The following is a 22,157-nucleotide window of genomic DNA, read 5'->3' on the forward strand; positions in this document are numbered from 1 at the left end:
TATGTGAGATCTGGGAGCAAGAACTGGGAGTGGAGATCTCTTCTGAAACATGGGAAAATATTCGAAAGATCTCAATCTGTAATAGGACATTCGCTACGCAGTTAAAAGTTCTGCACAGGACTCATCTGGCACCAGACCGTTTGGCGAAGTTTAAAAAAGGGGCATCTTCAGTGTGCCTCAAATGTAAAATAAGTGTAGGTACTCTTACCCATTGCTTCTGGACATGCCACAGGCTCCGTGTTTATTGGAGCGCTGTGGCGGGAGAGATAGGGAGGGTATTGAGGACTGAAGTCAAAGTAGACCCAATATCTCTCCTCTTAGGTCTACCGAATTTACCATCTTTAGACTGGCATGGGGAGAAACTACTTAATATTCTTGCATACTGTGCACGGAAGAATCTTATGATGAACTGGGTGTCTGAGAACCCGCCAGGTTTGCTGGGATGGTGGGGATTAATTATGGAGCATATTCCCTTGTACTTTTTCACAAATATGGTGCACCACACAACAGACAATTTTTATAAGACGTGGCAGCCCTACTTGAATTATTTGGATATAAATTTGTCAGTTATCTCAACTAGGTTGTCTGTTTAACCAGGATGATTAGATTTGTCAAGCCCTGGGCCCTGGAGGGGGTCTCCCGAGTTAATAAGGGTATATATATATAATGCTCCCCTTCCTTTGTTTGGGAGCTTTGCCCCAAGCATTGCTGTTCTGTATTTTGTGGGGTTTTTTTGTTTTTTTTTTCCTTTTCTTTCTTTATTTTGGTGTTGCCTTGCACAGTGATAGGGTTTGTTTTGTATTAGAGGGTAGGTTAGTAGATAGTAGTTGTATTGTACTTTTTTTCTTTTTATTATAATGATATTTGTTATTGATTGTTTCAATAATTTTATATGTTTGTAAAGTTAAAAAAGAATTGTCACTAAATATATTTACAAAAAAAAACTCTTGGATGTTTTGGCTTATTGGCTGAGTTATATCAATCTCTATTGGATTTGATCATCTAGGACCCAGTAGAGGTGTACGAGAATGTGCTTCTCATTGGCTGCATGTCCTTCATTAGCAGAAGGAAGAAAGGAAGGAAATTGATGGCCCATCTCACTGCTACAAAATCCTGACCAAGTTCCTCTCCAATCAGATCAAACCTGATTATGGAGCTGATATTTCACCCAAGCAGATCTGCGCTGTACCAGTCAGGAAGGTATTCAGGAGTCCCTCAGTACTCAACAAAATCGCTGATATGTGGGTCAGAGGCTGGGACATATGTCCCATCAATGTGGACCAGGAGAAGGCCTTTAACAGAATATTCTGAACCTACATGAGAGAGGGGATTGGGGAAACAATGTGTAATTAGATACAGATGCTCTACACCAATATTGGTGATGCAGTTTCAATCGGTGGCTGAAGAAATCTGGAGTCTGACATGGCTGCCATCTCTCCTGTGTCCTGTTTATGTTGTGCAGAAGTTTTAGCTGAGTCCATTGGGAGGTTCTGCAGCAAAAAGGGATGGTTGATCCTGTCAAATGGTGTCCTACATAAGCTGTCAAAGTCATTTAGAAGAGTACGACATCACTAGAACTTACAAACAAGCACCAAGATAGGGTTTAGCTGGCCACGAGAAAGGACTTTCCCACCCAATCCTTCCTATATGGCTGGAGGCTCATCCCCTCCATGCACAGCCCTCAAAGTGACTGTGACTGTGGAGTATGGTTCACCTCTTAGTGAAATTCGCCTTTGCTAAGAAGATCAGAAGAAAGCCTGTTTTGTCAAGGTTCTGAGCAGCTCCAGACGGTGTGCTGTAAGGGCTGTCCCCCGGATGTGCACTGAGAGAAACACCAACAGCAGCTGGAGGGCCATTACATCAGTGAAAGGCACTCTTTTGTTATGCCCGAAACCTGCTGGTCTTCCACCACAGTCTTATCCTTGAGTGAATGTGGCAGACTGACACATTCCAAGGTCCAGGATTACATGCTAAATGTAGACGAAAGGCTGTGGCAGGATGGAGATTTGTCACTGTCCAAGGCATTTCAGCTGTTGTACCCTGAATATCTGGAAAGCATAGAACTCGTCAGGCTGTGCGCTTGACAAGGAATGTGCACGATGAACATCATGGGTAGTGAAAATGTATTGAGGCAGCTCAGAGTGGCACATCAAGCAGAGACATAGTTTATCTCCAATGCACTTTCTGTAATCTGTGGAATGTATATGGCAATGATTGAAACTAATGCTATCACACTGAGGCATGGAGCTTGGAGATAACTCAAATTGAAGTGTTTTAAAATGTATCTTTACAAACTTTTTAAGAATGAAGTGTATTTTACAGAAAACAAGGGATGCTTTCATCTTCTGAGCAGTGAGATATTCTGACCTAATTAGTAGTGGTGATGGTGGGGGAGTGAGTGATGGAGGCCTGACCTGGAGAGGTTAATGTGACCTCGTCCCTTAACAGTGTGCATTTCAGATGGTCGTGGACCTTAATCACTCAGTTTAATATCAGTCAAGATGTGCCTGATTCAAAGCAAGGTTTGTCACCTAATTAGACTGAAATCGTCTGTACTGCCATTTTGGGCCTCCTGCCATTGTAAAGCGTAACTCCATGACAACTTTCAATTTTAGTCAGTTTGGCACGAAGCAAATGCCACATCACTCTTTATAGTCTTTGAATCTCGGCTGTTCTGGATTAAATTCCGCACATGGTACCTTGTTTGTAATTAATGTGGTCACTGCATTTTCATAAGGATATTTAATATGGGCTGTGATGCTATCTCCACAGAAAATAACAATGATCAAGTTGTCAGGTTGCATATAATTTTAAAAGAAAGGATTATGTCTCAGTATCTCATCCATGTTGTAATCAGAATACACGTCTTAGACAGAGGCTGTTATATTTTCCATCAGTTCTCTGGTTACAGCTCAAAGTGATGCTCTGTGTCTCACATATTGTTGCTTTGATCTATTTTAGTGCACAGGCATGTGAGTAATCTACAGTTTGATTGTTGGCTGGTTGCATTGAAAGCATGTTTTAAGCAGATGTGGAGTTGTTTTGTCCTCTATTTTCACAACAGGTAGACAGCTTATTTGATTCACATACCTGCTTGTACATAAGATAGATTAAAATGCTTGACAGTTTGATGGGAAGCAAAGCTTTAGGAGACATTATTGGTGTTAATTTTGGGTTTGGGTAAGAAACTGCAGCTTTTAACTGCTGTGTTGTGCTGTTAAATGTACCAGAATAAATTAACCAGGCTATATATCATTTAACACTTAACAAGTGTTTCAAATTAGGACCAAAGGGAGATGCAATGCCCTCCCTGCAGCACATGCTGCCCAATGTCACATTAAAGCACCAGCATTTGTCAGATACTTTTTACAATTTATCTTGTTAAACGGGCATCCTTGAGGTTTCGAGAAGTCTTCAGGTATTTTAGTTCCTTCACAATACAGGATTCGACAAAAGTGACATTCAGTCTGTGCCACGACAGGTGTTGTGTGTTGTTTTAAAAATCCTAATGAGTTATTTTTTAAAACAAATGACCCGACATGATCCCATTCATTAATACATGTTTGTGTCCATGACTGAGTTTTTACAAAGTATTGAAAAAATAAGACTTTTTTTAATGCAATTCAATTTGGACCTCCATTAGGATTGTGTAATGTGGACTTATTTTTAATGTTGGCAGTAAATTGCAGTTTTCAACCTCAATGGCAACATAACAGATGTGAACAATGTATTTATATTTTCTCATGAGAATAAAAGAGCCTTTATATTAAAGGTAACATCTTGTATAATAAATTTTCTTCTTTTCATTTTGAATGGGTATTGTCTTTAACCCCAGTCCAACTAAGTCCAACAGCTGAGGAACTTTCAGAAGCCAAGCATTCCAAGGCTTTTCAATGTAAGATTATACAAGATGTTACCTTCAATATAAAGGCTCTTTTATTATTAACCAATGGCCCAACCAGTTCATTAATGTTATATGACTTATAGATTGTGTTTATATAATTAGAAGCACCATGATCTTCCTTTCAATAAATCACTGAATTAATAATGAGAAGACTAGATTCTGCCAGGTGAAGGTAAAGTTGCCAGAATTTTACCAGGCATTAGCGCTGATCTCTCATTCGAGAAAACTGACTGTTGGTGAGTTTAACTTGAGGGTCACCATGCCTCAGGCAAGGGAGATGTTGGGGAGGAGAGTCCTTCTTGGTAACCTCAGCCAGTGCAAGGATTGAATTCATGCTGTCGGCATCACTCTGCAGCGCAAACCAACCATCCAATCAACTAAGCCAACCAAACATTTGTTTCTTTAATTATATATTTTAAAACTTATCGCTTAATGTTAAGGTGAGTTTTAATTCTGCTTCTTTCCACATGATGTATTTCAGGTCGATGACACTCTGTATAATACTGGATCAGTGACCCTCAACTACCAGCATCAAAATGTTAGATGATTAATGGAGTTGTTAATTCATGTAAATACATCTGTAATGCTATCTCGTTTGTGCAATTATCTGTGCAATCACATGTTGGACTTATCAGCCATTTCAGAACCCATCAAACTAGAGTTCAAACAAGTCATTCTCAATCCTAAAGAACTGCCTAAGAATAGATCATCTAATCTGTAACTTGTATAATGCCAAGGCCTGAGAAAGCAAGTTTTATTCTTTACAAAACAGTTTTCGTTTTGCTTTGTGAACTCTTTTATTTCTCAACAATAAATTTTTCACCAATCTGGCAGAAGAAAAATGAAACTTCAGAGATCTTTGGAGAAAAATATCACCTAAAATGTTGATGGTGTTGAGGGTAACATATGAGCATGGAGAGAGGTTTGGCTAACCAAAACAAAATTGAAATTGGGACAGACAGGGGCATTTTCAGAATAGCAACACATAGCAAGGGATCAATGCTGGGGCCATAATTATTTGTAATAATTTTAAATGATTTGGATGATGGGATTGAATGTGTTGTCAAGAATGATACAAAAAGCAAGTGGTGAGGATGATACAGAATCTGTGTAGGAATATAGACAAGTTAAATGAGTGGGTCAAAACTTGGCAGATATGAGACAATGTGAGTTTATACACTTTGTCAGGAAGAATAGAGGAGCTGAATATTATTTAAATGGAAAAAGACTACTGCATTACAGAGGGATTTGGAGGTCCTTGTTAAAAATCATTTTTAAAAAACTAGCCTTCAAGTTCAAACAGGGAGATGTAATTAATAGGAGAGGCAAATAGAATGCTGGTCATTATTCCAAAGAGATGGAGAATGAAAATAGAAAAAGTCTTGCTAAAACTACAAGGCGCTAGTTAGATCTGGGATACTAGGAATAGATTTGATCCACTTATCAAAGAAAGATGTGCTGACATTGGAGGCAGTCCAGGGAAGGTTCACTAGGTGATCCAGGATGTGGAGAGACTATTTCATGAGGATTCTAAGTTGGGCCTGTACTCACTGGAGTCCAGAAGAATGAGACGCAACTTTACTGAAACATCGAAAATTTGTAGGGGGTTCAATATGGTGGGTGCTCAAAGTTTCTTTCCTCTTGTGGGAGACATTAAGACCAGAGGGCATAATTTTAAAGATGGAAAATTTTGTGTCTGAGGGTGGTGAATCTGTGCATTTTTTAAAATAGAAATAGGCTGTTGAGGCAGAGGTCTTCAAGGATGAGATGGATTTTAAATTCACACAGTGAATTAAGGGTTATGGTGAAAAGGCAGGGACGTGAAGCTGAAGATAATCAGAGCAGCCATGATCTAACTGAACAGCAGTGAAGATAATGGTACAAATGGACACCTCTTTGTCTCATGGTCTAGGCTTACTCATGATTCGGTTTCAGTTGCTCATCAGTAATTCGCAATATCATAATATCGCAATATCTGCAAGAACATCCGCAAGAGTACCCTTGCATTTATAAAGCACCTTTTGTGAGATTTTGGATCATCCAAACTGCTTTAATAGTCATGAAGCATTCCTTGAGGTATCACAATGTTGGAAACATGGTAGTTATTTGAACACAGGTTCCAAAATGAGACCCAGCCTAATAGATCATAGGTTGTTTTTTTTTCCCACTTTTATTTATTGCGAAAGTCAGTCACTGAATCTACACACAAGAGGTACCAATAGACTTTTAACAGAAGCATATAAAAGTTTACAGAATTATGCTATTTTAAAGCTGTTTTGTTACTAATATCGGAAAGAAAGATTCAACCCTTTTCGTCCAATAATAACCTTATAGACACCCAGACCATAATGGCGGGCCATTCCTGTCCTCACACTAAAGCTCGTTGTTCAGCAAGGCTGTAATCAGCCTTCTAACTGAATGACCACCTCTTCTTCCCGGAATTTCACTCTTCCAGTGTTTCAATATGAGTAATCGTGGCATTTTTTTATATATGCTACACCTTCCAGGTGGTTTATTGTGCAGATAGTCAACAGTGATTAATTTTAAATAAAATTATTATTGTTGTTTCTTTAAATTATAGAACTGAATCTGTCATTTTGAATATTTGGCCATGTTTGATTGTAAACAGATTTTAAGAGAAAGTAATATTAATAATACCCCAAGAGTACAGTAGCTTGTGCCCTTACAATAACGGTGGCATTTATATACCTGCAATTTTTCCACAATGAGTTCAATACTTAAATGAAAGTACAAAACCAGAAAAGTAGGTTTGTCTATTAATTGGACGCATGGTTTCTTATCGCAATAAGTTTATGGAATTTGGGAGCTGATCCCCATTATAGCATTGACCATTTTTTTTAAAATTATTCATGGGATGTGGGTGTCGCTGGCTGGTTAGCACTTATTGCCCAGAAGACAGTTAAAAGTCAGACACGTTGTTTTGGGTCAGGAATCGCATGTAGGCCAGGCGAGGTAAAGATGACAGGTTTCACCCTCTGAAGAGCATTAGTGTACCAAATGGGTTTTTACAACAATAAACATATGGTCACCATTAGGCTAGCTTTTTATTGAATTCAAATTTGACCATCTCATGTAGTGGGATATGAACTCATGTCCCCAGACATTAGTCTGGGACTCTGAGTTATTAGTCTAATGACCTAGCTACAAAGTGACCACCTCCCCTACCTGAGCACGTTGAGCGATTTAAGCAGGGATTTCAAGGGAGGTCAGGGAGGAGGATAATTTCATGTACGAGGAAATAAAGAAGAGGAAAACGAGTTTTATTGCAAGCAATAGACACAGTGGAGTGACTTGGGCAAACAATTTTGTTTTGTCCAAATGTCTGGTAAATAGTCATTGAGTTTAGCTGGTTGGCAAGGAAATACAAATCCCAGCAAAGCACTTTGTTGCAATTGTACATGGACTCGCCTTTCACAGCGATAGCATGAAATGTCAGTAGAGGATTAAGAAAGAAAAATCAGTGACGTCTTCTTGGCATTAATACCTTTGACCTTTGAAGAATTTATACGGAGTTCTGTGAATTGCATTGAGATCTTGGAAAGATCAGTACTCTTTTGTGTGTGTTATGTTCTGAGTGAATGAATGAATGAAAGTACAGTCATCTCACATTTGTGTTTGGTAATCAAGATTAATCAAGCTGCAGCTGGGATAACACTGATCTTGTGACTGAGACATATAAGATTGTTCTTTCGATTCAGGGCTTAGGTGTAGGTATTTGTGTCAATGCTATTGCCTTCGGTGAAGTAGCTTTTTTTTTTACCTCATTGATTATCGTTTTAAGTGGGTACAATTGAATTCAACCACAGACGAGAAAGGAGACAGCGAGTGAGGGCCCTGCATTATCAAGTGAAACGTTAAAACAAAGCAACACTAGAATGATCAGAAGCCAGAGGTCATTGGGATGATGAAAGACCATGCAGGGCATTAATGTAGGCTATTCACCTACCTGACATTTGTATGCATTTGCACTCTGCTTTTCCACTTTACATTTGTATGTTAACGTTCAGAGTAGAAGCTGCTTTGCCACAATTGCAGTCTGATGATTCTGCTATCTGCTGAGTGGAGCTGCTTCAGCACCACTACTGGTAGAGTGTGCAATTACAAAGGATATATTTAAATAACTAATTTTACATTAGAAATATGGGTACACTTTTAATGAAATACGTTTTAAACAAAATAGAATGCTTGAATATTAAAGTGGGAATAGTATTACATGTGCAAGCCCTGGTCCAATTATCCTCTGACTTACTATTTTCTTTAATGTCATAAAGTCACAGAGATATACAGCACAGAAACAGACTCTTCGGTCGAACTCGTCCATGCCAACCAGATATCCTAAATTAATCCAGTCCCATTTACCAACACTTGGCCCATATCCCTCTAAACCCTTCCTATTCATATATTCATCCAGATGCCTTTTAAATGTTGTAATTGTGCCACTCCCTCTAGCAGCTCATTCCATACATGGGCCACCATCTGCATTAAAAAGTTGCCCCTTAGGTCCCTTTTAAATCTCTCCACTCTCACCCTAAACCTCTGCCCTCTAGATTTGGACAACCCCACCTGAGGAAAAGACATAGTGAATAGTACATTTTGGGCGTGTCTCTTCATGTGTAACACCACTTAAGATTGATGCAAGATCTAGCACATTTTATTTTCTTCAACTCATGCCGATGTTCTAACCTGTATATAGACTTTTCATCACATGATTAGATTAGATTACTTACAGTGTGGAAACAGGCCCTTCGGCCCAACAAGTCCACACCGACCCGCCGAAGCGCAACCCACCCAGACCCATTCCCCTACATTTACCCCTGCCCCTAACACTACGGGCAATTCACCTAACCTGCACATTTTTGGACTGTGGGAGGAAACCGGAGCATCCGGAGGAAACCCACGCAGACACGGGGAGAACATGCAAACTCCACACAGACAGTCGCCTGAGGCGGGAATTGAACCCGGGTCTCTGGCGCTGTGAGGCAGCAGTGCTTGCCACTCTGCCACTGTGCCGCCCACGGCAGGTGCCAGAGGACTGCAGGATACCATTGTAGTATCATACTCAAGATGGGACCAAGCGATAAACCAGGAAACTGCAGGCCAACCAACCTTACCTCAGAGGTAGGGAAACTTTTGGGAGCAATTTTGAGGGACTGAATTAATCTGCAGTTGGAAAAACAGGGATCAGTCAGTCAGCATGGTTTTGTTAAGTGGAGGGCATGCCTGACCAAGTTGGTTGAAAGAGTGATTAGATATATAGTTGAGAGCAGTGTCGTCTACATGGACTTCAGGAAAACTTTTGATAAGATTCCACATGGGGGACTGATAGTGAAAGTAAAAGCCCATGGAATCCAAGGGAATTTGGCAAACTGGATTCAGAATTGGCTCGTGGCATGAAGCAGCAATTGATGGTCTAGAGATGTTTGTTTGATTGGAAGCCTCTGTCTGGGATTCCACAGAGTTCAGAGTTAGGGCCCTTGTTATTTGTGGTATATAAGCAAATTAGACTTGAATGTAGGTGGGTTTAGTAAATTTGCAGTTGTAAATTTGAGAACTGTACAAAAATTGGTAGGGTGGTAAATAGTGAACAGTATAGCTTTCAGATACAAGAGGATATAGAAAGGCTGGTCCGATGGATTGATTAGTGTGAGATGATGATTTGGACAGGACAAATAAGGCAAGAGAATGCACAGTGAATATAGGATCCTGGGAAGCATCAAAGATCAGAGGGACCTTAGAGTGCATGTTCCACCGGTCCTTTAAGATAGTGGGACAGGTGGCTAAAGTGGTTAAGAAGGCATATGCAATACTTGTCTTTATTAGCTGAGGCACAGAGTTTACAAGCAGGGAGATTATGCTGGAAATGCATAATACGTTGGTCTGGCCACTGTTAGAGTATTAGATTAGATTACTTACAGTGTGGAAACAGGCCCTTCGGCCCAACAAGTCCACACCAACCCGCCGAAGCGCACCCACCCAGACCAATTCCCGTACATTTACCCCTGCACCTAACACTACGGGCAGTTTAGCATGGCCAGTTCACCTAACCTGCACGTTTTTGGTCTGTGGTAGGAAACCGGAGCACCCGGAGGAAACCCACGCAGACACTGGGCGAATGTGCAAACTCCACACAGTCAGTCGCCTGAGGAGTATTGTGTGCAGTTCCGAGTGTTCCATTGATGGTCTGTGCAAATAACTGAAAAATCAAAACAATGTTGGAATTGGTTACAGTACATTTGTGCAACTTTTCTGTTGAGTAGAAAAAAGTAATTTATTTTTAACCGACCTGTTTCGACACCTTTGTGCATTCAAACCTGATGCTTCTGACTTTGAGGTCTCCATACAACCACCTTGGGGCAAGAGATATCCCGACCCCATACCCCCACCACTACATTGATTGGATGTAGCTGTAAATGCATATCTCAATCTACTTTCCAATTCAAATTCTCTCTCTCTCTCTCTAGTCTCGTGAGTCCATTCGATTATATGAACTGAAGACTGAAGTATCACCACGGATTTCTGCAGAGGATCTGATTGATCTTTGTGAATTGTCGGGACCCACAAGCTCCAAGATGCCCACCAAAAAGACAAAATCGGGGAAGCCTAAACTTCTAGTGGTGGATATTCGCAGCAGTGAGGAGTATCCTTTCAATTTGTATAAATTTCCTAATCTTCCCATTTATTTTAGGATTGCTCGTCAGAATGAGATGTTAAAATGAAAATAAACAATCTTGCATGTTTCCAGCACCGCGATTATTCAAAGATTATTCATGGATGATTAATTACTTTTCAAATATGGTCGTGGTTGCACTATTTGCAAATATACCAAATTTGTTCAGGGCAAGCACCGAGAGCGAACACTAAAATGAATGATGAATTAGATATGTTTGTTGCTTATGTTGTTTGGCAGATAATATGGTACAGAATACTGCTGCTTCACATTGAATAGTGCAGTGGGAGCCCTTGAAGATTGGGTGAATACCTCATCCACAAGGCAAGACTGACAACAATGCGACACTCTGACAATCCTTTCCTGAAAAGTCAGCCCAGGTTATATGACATGCGGTTCGAACCTTCACCCCGCTAATCAGTGTATAATATGGATGATTAAACATCAGTGTTCAAGACTGGAACCTTTCTACCAATTTATATTGCACATAAGGTAAAAATTCGATGAGGTTCAGTAAAAACATAGACATTCACAAATTACTGGAATAATAAAAAAATAAGCTAGGTCCATCTAGTTCAGTTTTTATTGACATGATTAACACCTGATGCTGCCAATGTTGTTGAATACACATTCAATCTGTCAATGAGTCTACCTTAGATCCAGATATGCTGCAAACTCCAGTGTGGGAAGGGTTCAGATCTTCATAACAAGGTCAGCTACTCCTTCCAAGCATGCGACACTACCCATGTGCCGCGCCTTAAATTATCTCTCAAACTCTGTCCCAAAATATATTTTCCAGAGTTTGGTTTATGTTTGAACAAACCAATCCGACACAGTGGCTCAATGGTTAGCAAATTCTCCCCATGTCTGCGTGGGTTTCCTCCAGGTACTCAGGTTTCCTCCCACAGTCCAAAGATGTGCAGGTCAGGTGGATTGGCCAGGCTAAATTCCCCATATTGTCCAGGGATCTGGAGGCTAGTTGGGTTAGCCATGGGAAATGCAGGCTTACAGGGGATAGGGTAAGTCTGGGTGAGGTACTCTTCGGCGGTACACAGTGGATCAATAGGCCGAAAGACCAGCTTCTGTCATGTAGAGATTAGAGTCATAGCGATGTACAGCACGGAAACACAACCTTCGGTCCAACTCGTCCATGCTGACCAGATATCCCAACCCAATCTAGTTCCACCTGCCAGTACCCAGCCCATATCCCTCCAAACCCTTCCTATTCATATACCCTTCCAGATGCCTTTTAAGTGTTGCAATTGTACCAGCCTCCACAACATCCTCTGGCAGCTCATTCCATACACGTACCACCCTCTGCGTGAAAACGTTGCCCCTTAGGTCTCTTTTATATCTTTCCCTTAAACCTATGCCCTGTAGTTATGGACTCCCCCACCCCAGGGAAAAGACTTTGTCTATTTATCCTATCCATGCCCCTCATGAGTTTATAAACCTCTATAAGGTCACCCCTCAGCCTCTAATGCTCCAGGGAAAACAGTGCCAGCCTGTTCAACCTCTCCCTGTAGCTCAAATCTTCCAAACCTGGTAACATCCTTGTAAGTCTTTCTGAACCCTTTCAAGTTTCACAACATCTTTCTGATAGGAAGGAGACCAGAATTGCACGTAATATTCCAACAGTGGCCTAACCATGTACAGCCGTAACATGACTTCCCAACTCCTGTACTCAGTACTCTGACCAATAAAGGAAAGCATACCAAACGCCTTCTTCACTATGCTATCTACCTGCGACTCCACTTTCAAGGAGCAATGAACCTGCACTTCAAGGTTTTTTTGTTCAGCAACACTCCCGAGGACCTTACCATTAAGTGTATAAGTCCAGCTAAGATTTGCTTTCCCAAAATGCAGCACCTCACATTTATCAAAATTAAACTCCATCTGCCACTTTTCAGCCCATTGGCCCATCTGATCAAGATCCCGTTGTAATCTTCGCTGTCCACTGCACCTCCAATTTTGGTGTCATCTGCAAACTTACTAACTATACCACTTATGCTCAGATCCAAATCATTTATATAAATGATGAAAAGTAGTAGACCCCAGCACCAATCTTTGTGGCAGTCCACGATGGAGGACAGGAAAAAATTCTGCTTGTAACAACTCCTTTTTTGAGGTATTTTTGGTATTGGAGGTGATTTCCTCAAATTCCAGGAGCAGCAATTACTGTTTTATATACTGTTGCATTGTTTTGGAACTTTGGAGAAAAAAAAGTTAAACAACAGCACTTTTAAATGGGAGAAGAATAGACATAGGAAGCACATGGTGAGGGTCAGTGCAGGGGAGACAGAAAGTGGGAATTCTTTGATTCTATGAATCTGTGTTGCTTCCATCTCTTTTTTGGGAAACCTGTGCCATGAATTCATTTTCTCCTTCTTTGAAATAATGTTTTGCTGACTAGCTTTGAATTTACTCTCTCCTTTATTTGAAAGACATTTTAATTTGTGTTTTACATCCCTATCTTTGTCCCTAAAAATGGCCCATTGCTACTGTGGTATTTTAGTGCTTTTGATCCAGCCTCTGTCTTAAAGAAGATCTCAACTCACAAAAATACGCCCTTTTTATATGTAATCTTCTGGAAATACATTAAACCTTTAAAACAAATTGGGTTTAAATAACATTCTATTCCAGCTGCTGTTTAATTCATGTGGAAAGTGTGTTCTTGTTTCTCTGTTATTTGTTAATGCAGTTGGTCAACAGCCATTATGAAAGACAAATACAAGAGAGGAAGCTTTTTGTCCTGTTTAAGCCCTTTCTCTATACTGATGATAAATTCCTACACCGGCAGAATCCACTTGGTTCTAAATTGATCCCAATCTTTAAACTTCAATACTCTATTTGAGAGTCCCTTGGTGTTCATTGACTTTTGAGTGAAACCCCTGATTTATTTTAAATTTTTAACCTGCATCTTACTCTTGCAATTCAATTAAAAGTCGTCCGAATTTACTTGCTCTGTGCCATTTTCAATATATAAGGTCAACTCCCAGGTGACTCCTTTCCAGGTCCATGTTTCTACAATTGTTCTTCCCAACAGACAGCTCTAAGGACACATGGAGAATGCTTTTCTTGGGGAAAAATGTGCATCTGTAAACTTTGCTCACTGTAATTTTTTCAACTAACATTTACATAACAGAATATTTACAAGTTAGTTTTGATAATTGATCTGTCTAATGCAGCTTCTAGGCTAGAAAAAAAATTCTCTTACAGAAAAAATATTGCTTAAAGAATGAGTTGCAGGTTACTGGGAGGTGACCTTATTAATCATAAATGGCAAAGAACAAATAAGTTCAGATTGCTGTTGCATTGTATAAGTAGGAAGCAGGTTAAAACTTAGTTTTGTACAAAGGTAAATGAAGACCAAAGGACTCTGAAATAGAGTACTAAAGGTAAAAGCTTGGGGATCAATTTAGAAACAAGTGAATTCTGCAGGTGTAAGAATTTATGATCAGTGTAGAGAAACAGCTTAAAACAGGACCAAAAAAAAGCTTCCTCCCCTATAATTGTTTTGTATAATGGGTATGGAACAATATGGATGCAAGAAAGTATCTTCCACATGAATTCAAGAACAGTTGGAATGCATAATCACGTAAATCTGATTTTGTTTGTCGGAATTAGCGGGTTGTGGTTTAGTGCAATTCCAAACACTACATATCAGGGAATAGAAGGATACAGACCGCATTGAGGCAAAACAAGTTTAGTTTAGATAGGCATAATGTGGCAGTGCTGTATTGATGGTCTGAAGGGCCTATTCCTATGCTGTACTGTTCTTTGTATATAACCAGGGTATGTTTGATTAACCTTTAGTTTACATGGTGTTAGAGATGATAAGCAAAAGTGATCTTTCAGGTTTATACAATTGGATGTGAGATTGGAGAATAGAAGGCCAGGCAGGAGTACATTGGAAAAGTTGCATTTGTAGTCACCATTGTAATATATAAATTGTTAATGTTACAATGACAGAGCAATAGATAGAGTTTAAGCACAAAGTAGGTCGAGACAGATGAGGATAAACAATATGCAGAGGTGGTCTGGGTGATGAAGTGTCAGGACTTAACTCAGTTTAAAGCACAATTATGAACTGTCTACTCAGTTCTTTGTTCAGTTGACTCTTCAGTTGAAACACAGTCACTGTTGCTATGCGAGCAATTACAACAATCAGTTTGAACACAATCCCAAAATCAGCTCTGGAATAAATGACCAGTTTATCAATTTTTAAAGAGCTGGTGTCTTGGCTAACACTTGTACACTTCAGTCAAAGGAACTTTCCTGTTCATCTTCAAATATTGCATGTAAGAGCTCAGAAGACTCATTCATTATTACTCCATTTTATCAATCTGGATTTTGTGTTCCGAACCTGAGTGGGGCTTGATCCTCTGACTAGTTGATGAAAGTGCTTATTCTTATGATCCTGGACATTTTCATTGCCAATATTAAAAGTACCTTTCTGAGATAGCATCAGAATCACATGCTTAAAATTGCTTTTTAAATTCCTAATGCATGAAATCCATCCAAGGAAGATAGTTTTCTCATTCACCAATGTTTGTGTTGTGCTGCCACATTTAATTCTTAATTTTCTTTCTCTCTCTCCCTTTCTCTGTCTTTTCTACCCCACCTCCCCAATAGTATTGTGCTAAAATAGTAGTGAAGTTCATATAACTTTGTACTCAACAGAATGGACTAGCTGTTTTATTCACAGAATATGGACAAAGTGAGGAAAAAAAAACCTTGGTCCATATTTAAATGTCATCCAGTTTCATGTGTGTTTATTTGTGTCCATTTGACTGAAAACAAATTGAACAGGACAGGTAAGTGTTCTGCAGGCATCAGAACACTAGTGCGTTCATTGATTGTAAGTTCAAGGAATAAGCATGTTCATCTGACAAGCATCTGACTCAGAGTTTATTGCTGGTTTAGGGCTTTGAACTTGTATCATTTTGGCATCCTAACAAAAAATATTTCTGAAGCAGCCACACTTTTAAATGCTGTTGTTCTGTTCGCCGAGCTGGAAGTTTTTGTTGCAAACGTTTCGTCCCCTGGCTAGGCGACATCGAACAGAACCACAGCAACGAGCACCCGAGCTACAAATCTTCGCACAAACTTTGAACACTTTTAAATGCCTGCACACTTGTACTAAATCATTTAGACTTTTTTTACAGTGCTTTCAGCAACTAAAGCTTATTTAATGTTTTTAAATTTTTAAGGTCACTTTATGGGGTTTTAAAATAAGCCTGGCCAACTGATTTGTAAAATTAGAGTTTGGCATTAAATCAACTGAATCAGCTTTGTAAACTTCTTCTGTTCAATTTAAAAGTTCCCACTGGGGAGTGTCTTTTTGATATTTTTTAATATGCTGGATGTTAACTATTTTCTTCCTTTTCAGTAAAATAAAACAAAGATCTGTGGATGCTAAAGATCTGATTTTTGTGGAGAAACACAGCACGTCTGGCAGCATCTGTGGCGAGAAAGTAGAGTTAATGTTTCAGTTCCAATGACCCTTCTTCAGAACTTAGTTCTGAAGAAGGGTCCCTGAACTCAAAATGTTAACTCTGCTCTATCTCCACAGATGAGTTCAGCAGGTTTGGCAGCAACCTCTTCAGATTATCAGTGGGTTCCAACTCCACCTTTAGTCGTTGTCCAGATATCTTCCTGTTAAGCACATTTTCAGGGAAGGAAAGATTTGGCTTTATTCAGTACTTTCATGACTTAAGGATGTTCCAAAATGCTTCACAGGCAATGAGGTAGTTTTGAAATGACAGCACTGTTGCATTGTACAAAACACACTAACGTGCAGCATTTCCAACAAACGACAATGTGATAATGATTAGGCAATCTATTTAATGCTGTTCTTTAGGAATAAATTTTGGCCAATTTTTTGCTCTGTTTCAAATAGTACCATGGAATATTTTAAACACACCTTACAGGACAGACATAGATGAAACTATTAAAGGACACTGAATGTTGCACCTCTGATGGTAGATCACTCCTGCAGCAGGAGTGTCAGCCTGAATTATCCCTTCAAGACTTTTTTGTGATCTTGACATTTTTTTTGTGTGGCTTGTAAAATTTGGAATCTTCTGTTCTGTTTGCTAGCTGGTATTTCACAAGAGTGAAATTCTCTTTGAAATTGAATCTTTCTTCTTTCATAACCTTTTCATATTTAAAATAAGTCATAAAGGAGGAATTACATGGACACATCTGACAAAACCTTTGGGTCTCTTTGCTGCCATGTTTAATTCTTAATTTTTTTTCCTCCCTTATTCAACAGCCATTGTGACTTTTACCCAAAACCCGAGCTGCTTGGTTTTCAGATAGGTGTATGCCTGTATTTGACAGTTAACAATACCAGCATGGAAGAATTGAACACCTATCCTTTTTTTGTTGTTGTATCTTGGTATTACACAGAATTCAGAGTAGAGCACCATTCATTCAATCATAGCAATGCACTTCAGTTGCAACCGCAGAAAAGTGTTCCTAGTTTTACCAGTGTGCGTTTCCATTTCTCAGGCCAATCATTTATGTAGCCAATTCTGAGGAGGAGTTATTTTGGGCTTGAAATGTCAACTGTGTTTTTTTCTGCACAGTTGCCGCCAGACCTGCTGGATTTCTCCAGCACCTTCTGTTCTCATTCATATCACCTCTCTGATTGAGATGTTGTGCCATGCTGAAACTCATGTTAATGCAGTGGGACAATCTCAAATTAATTTTGCAGAGGCACCTCTCAGCCAACAGAGCACCATCAATTGCAACCTTGCTTCAGAGCTCAACCACTGCAACAGTCAGTGTCGTACTTTAACTATTTCCTGACAGATAAGGAACATGACGTAAGGACCAGAGAAGCTTTTCACCCCATCAGGCTCAGCCTGATCTTATGGTTCCTCCTTCTATTGTTCCCCATTCATCACAGCCTCTTGAGCCACTCCATATTTTTATTTACCTGATGAATGAACTAGAGCTTTTTAGAATCTGTTCTGAACTCGCCTTTTCTAGGTTGTGCTTACATCCCTTTGTCTCAATGTCAATTTTAACTGAAAACCATGATCTAAATAAATCAAGTGGCTCATCACTTTCTTGCTCCTGGTAAATTTGCAAATAATTTAAGATGGCTGAACTGTATAAAATTCCTCTATACCATTCTAAGATTTTGTTCTGCAACAATAAATATAGTACTGCTGGTTTTGATCGGTATATTTAAGGCAGTTACATAATGTTGTTAGTCTCTGAGACAGACACACATTTGCCCATAGTACTGCAGGTGAGTTTAGAGCCGGCAACAAAAGGGGCCATAATAGAAGTAATACATTTCCGTTGGCTTTCAATATAGTTCAGAAATGGCAAGAGCACTTACCTATAGAAGCATACAATAGTAGTCCTTAAATATTTTTAGTTAAGAAGTGACCTTATAGAGGTTTACAAAATTATGAGGGGCACGGATAGGATAAATAGACAAAGTATTTTCCCTGGGGTCGGGGAGTCCAGAACTAGAGGGCATAGGTTTAGAGTGAGAGGAGAAAGATAGAAAAGAGACCTACAGAGCAACTTTTTCACACAGAGGGTGTTACGTGTATGGAATGAGCTGCCAGAAGAAGTGATGGAGGCTGGTACAATTACAACATTTAAGAGGCATTTGGATGGGTATATGAATAGGAAGGGTTTGGAGAGATATGAGCCAGATGTTGGCAGGTGGGACTAGATTGGCTTGGGATATCTGGTCGGCATGGACGTGTTGGACCGAAGGGTCTGTTTCCATGCTGTACATCTCTAAACTCTATGATTCACTCATGGAATGTGGGCGTCATTGACTGGCCAACATTTATTGACTGCTCTTGAGAAGATGGTGGTGAGCAGCAGTCCATATGCTATAAGTTCACATACAATGGCCTTAGGGAGAGAATTTCAGGATTTTCACCTGGCAACTGTAAAGTAACAGTGATGTATTTCCAAGTCAGAATGGTGAGCAGCTTGCAGCAGAACTTGCAGGTGGTGGTGTTCCCATGTATCTGTTGCCTTTGTCCTTCTAGGTGATGTCAAGTATTTTGAGTGTTATTAGAGCTGCACACATCCAGGCAAGTGTGAAGTATTCCATCACAGTCCTGACTTGTCCCTTGTAGATGTTGGACAGACTTTGTGGAATCATAAAGTGAGTTACCTGCTGCAGTATTCCTAGCCTCTGATCTGTTCTTGAAGGCACTGTGTTTATGTGGTGAGTCGAGTTGAGTTTCTGGTCAATAATAACCCCCAGAACGTTGATAGTGGGAATTCAGTGATTGGATTGTTTCTTATTGGAGATGGTCATTGGCAATTATGTGGTGCAAATGTTACTTGCCACTTGACAGCCAAGCCTGGATATTGTCCAGATCTTTTTGCATTTGAACAGGGACTGCTTCAGTTGCTGAGGAGTCACAAGCATCATGCGATCATCGGCAAACATCTCTATTTCTGACCTTGTGATGGAGGTAAGGTCAAGAAACAGCTGATGCTAGTTGGACCTCGGACATTACCCTGAGGAAGACCTGTGGAAATGTCCTGGAGTTGAGATGACTGACCTCCCAACAATCATCTTCCTATGTGCCAGATATGACTCCAACCACCAGAGAGTTTACCCCTGATCCCCATTGATTTCAGTTTTGCTTGGGTTCTTGATGCCACACTAGGTCAAATGTGGTCTTGATGTCAAGGGCTGTCACTCTCATCTCACCTCTGGAAGTCAGCTTTTTTGTCCATGTTTGAACCAAGACTGTAATGAGGTCAGGAGCTAAGTGGCCCTGGCGGAACCCAAACTGGGATCAGTGAGAATGTTATTGTTAAGCAAGTGCTGCTTGATAGCACTGTTGATGACACCTTCCAACACTTTACTGATGATCTGGCATAGACTGGTGGGGCAGTAATTGACCGGATTGGATTTGTTTTGCTTTTTATGTACAGGACATTCCTGGGCAATTTTCCACATTGTCAGGTGGATGCCAGTGTTGTAACTGTACTAGAAGAGCCTGGCTAGAGGACTGGCAGGTTCTGGAGCACAAGCCTTCAGTACTATTGGCAGAATGTTGTCAGAGACCATAGCTGTTTTGCATTACCCAGTGCCTCCAACCATTTCTTGATGTCACATGGAATGAATTGAATTTGCTGAACTCTGGTATTTGTAATGCAAAGGACCACTAGTGGAGGCTGAGATGGATAATCCACTTCACACTTCTGGCTGAAGATTGTTGGGAATGCTTTTGGCTTATCTTTTGCACCGATGTGCTGGGCTTTTCCATCATTGAGGATGGAGATATTTGTGGAGCCTCCTCCTCCAGTAAGTTGTTTAATTGTTCACCATTATTCACGACTGGATGTGGCAGGTCTACATAGTTTAGATCTGATCCATTAGCTGTGGGATCTCTTAGCTCTGTTCAATACTTGCTGATTATGCTGTTTGGCATGTGAGTAGTCCTGTTTTTTGGCTTCACCGGTGACACCTCATTTTTAGGTATGCCTGATGCTGCTCCTGGCATGCTCTCCTGCACTCTCCATTGAACCATGGTTGATCCCCTGGCTTGATGGTAATGGTTGTGTAGGGGATGTGCCGGGCCATGAGATCGCAAATTGTGCTGGAGTACAATTCTGCTGCGGTTGATAGCCACAGTGCCTCATGGATGCTCAGTCATGAATTGCTAGTTCTGTTCAATGTCTGTTCTATTCAGCAAAGCTGAGTAAAAGTTTGATTTGGCATATTCAGCTGGTGCTACACAACATGATGGAGGTATTCTCAATGTGAAGATGGAACCAATCTTCACCAGGAATATGCAGTGGTCACTCTTAGTGATACTGTTCTGGACAGATACATCTGCAGTTGGCAGATTGGTAAGGATGAGAGCAAGTATGTTTTTCCCTCTTATTGGTTCCCTCACCAACTTCTAGACCGGATCTAGCAACTATGTCCTTTAGGACCTGACCAACTCAATCAGTAGTGCTGCTGCCGAACCACACTTCGTGGTGGACATTGAAATTCCCCCGTCCAAAATATATTTTCTGCTCTTGGCACCGTTAGTGCTTCCTCCAAGTGTTGCTCAATATGGAGGAGCACTGATTCATCAGCTGAGGGAGAATAGTATATGATAATCAGCAGGAGATAACCTTGCCCATATTTAACCCGAGGCCATAAGACTTCATGGGGTCTAAGGCTAATGTTGAGGAATCTAGGGCAATTCCCTCCCTACTGTATACCACTGCACCATCGACTCTGCTGAGTCTGTCCTGCTGGTGGAACAGGACAAATCCAGGGATGGTGATGATGGTCTCTGGGACATTGTCTGTCAGGTATGGTTCTGTGAGTATGACTGTATTAGGCTGTTGTTTGACTAGATTCTGAGACAGCTCTCCCAGTGTTGGCATGAGGCCCCAGATCTTAGTAAGAAGGTCTTTGCAGGGTTGATAGGGCTGTATTTGATATTGTGCTGTTTTGGTTGAATTCATTATAGTTGTGTGCCACATGGTGGTATGACAGTGGGACTTGCACATGGGGAACAGCAGGAGTGGGAGATGATGTTGAACTGGTCGGCAGCAGCAGATGAACCATAACAAGTCAATCATCAGAGGGGAGGAATTTGAAGTTTGAGTGAATTTCATGAGCAAACTGCATTGTTAGAATAATTTGAGTCCTGTTTCTAAATATAGAGTACTGGAAAAGTTCTCAGCTGTTTAGGCAAATCCCCTACTCTATGATATCCATTAATTATCACACTAATTGGAGTAATACACACCTGTCCATTAATTTAACATCTGGACGAACAACTGTCCTTTCTCCGAGGAATCACTTTGGTGTGAAACTTGATGTTTGTGCATCGGAAATCTAAATAATTAGTTCTTGAGTAATTACTTTTGTGTGTATTGTGAGTAGATTGATTTTGTTTTTTTAGAAAGTGCATTTGTTGTAGCACAAGAGGATTTCAGGCTGTATTTAGTAAGAAGCAACAGTTGGAAAGCTGAGTAAAAGTTTGATTTGGCATATTATTTGGCGTGGGTTGAAATTTGGACCTTGTAGAACAATGAGTCCAACTTACAAAACTATTTAGCAGGAGAATAGCAAAGATGAGCATTACAGAAAATGTAAAACATAATTGTGGATAATCCTGAGTGTGCAAAGAATTGTGCTGACAACTAATTTAGGCTTATCAGTTGGGCTTGCACTGTGGCACTTCTGCAGCTACATATATTAATGTACCGGGCAATGTTCTTTGCCAATAGGAAGAACACTGTGCTAATTTCAGTATAACAAAATAGGTTGACCACCACTCACTGTTTCATTTATCAGTAATGCCCTGACCAATTTGAGTTAACCTGCCTGATTTAAAATTTAAAACTGCATGGCAGTTAACTGTCAATCATTATTAATCAGTCGTTCTCCATGATGATGCCCTTACCATTTTCCAACCAAACAGTATTGTCTTCTTATGTAGTATAATGTCCCCAAATACTGTTGTTCTTGCAAATGAGTGCAAGACATAAAGCTTTGACAGTGTGTACCTTTTCGCAGCAATACTCATGACCCAATTAGGAAAGGCCAAGAGTCTG

At 40.2% G+C, this 22,157-nt stretch overlaps 1 protein-coding gene across 6 annotated transcripts in view; it reads left to right on the plus strand.

The window, feature by feature from the left end:
• The window catches only part of tbck (TBC1 domain containing kinase), a 197,334-nt gene that overhangs the window by 130,039 nt on the left and 45,138 nt on the right, over positions 1 to 22,157 (plus strand). For 5 of the 6 annotated variants that reach the window (XM_043674337.1, XM_043674339.1, XM_043674338.1 and 2 more), the window contains one exon: positions 10,387 to 10,562. In XM_043674337.1, coding sequence (XP_043530272.1) covers positions 10,387 to 10,562 — 176 coding nt within the window. Of the gene's footprint in view, positions 1 to 10,386; positions 10,563 to 17,411; positions 17,591 to 22,157 lie in introns of those variants that run through there. The other variant, XM_043674341.1, reaches the window with a different exon arrangement.

This window comes from Chiloscyllium plagiosum, chromosome 32 (genome assembly GCF_004010195.1).
Source record: "Chiloscyllium plagiosum isolate BGI_BamShark_2017 chromosome 32, ASM401019v2, whole genome shotgun sequence".
NCBI lineage: Eukaryota > Metazoa > Chordata > Chondrichthyes > Orectolobiformes > Hemiscylliidae > Chiloscyllium > Chiloscyllium plagiosum.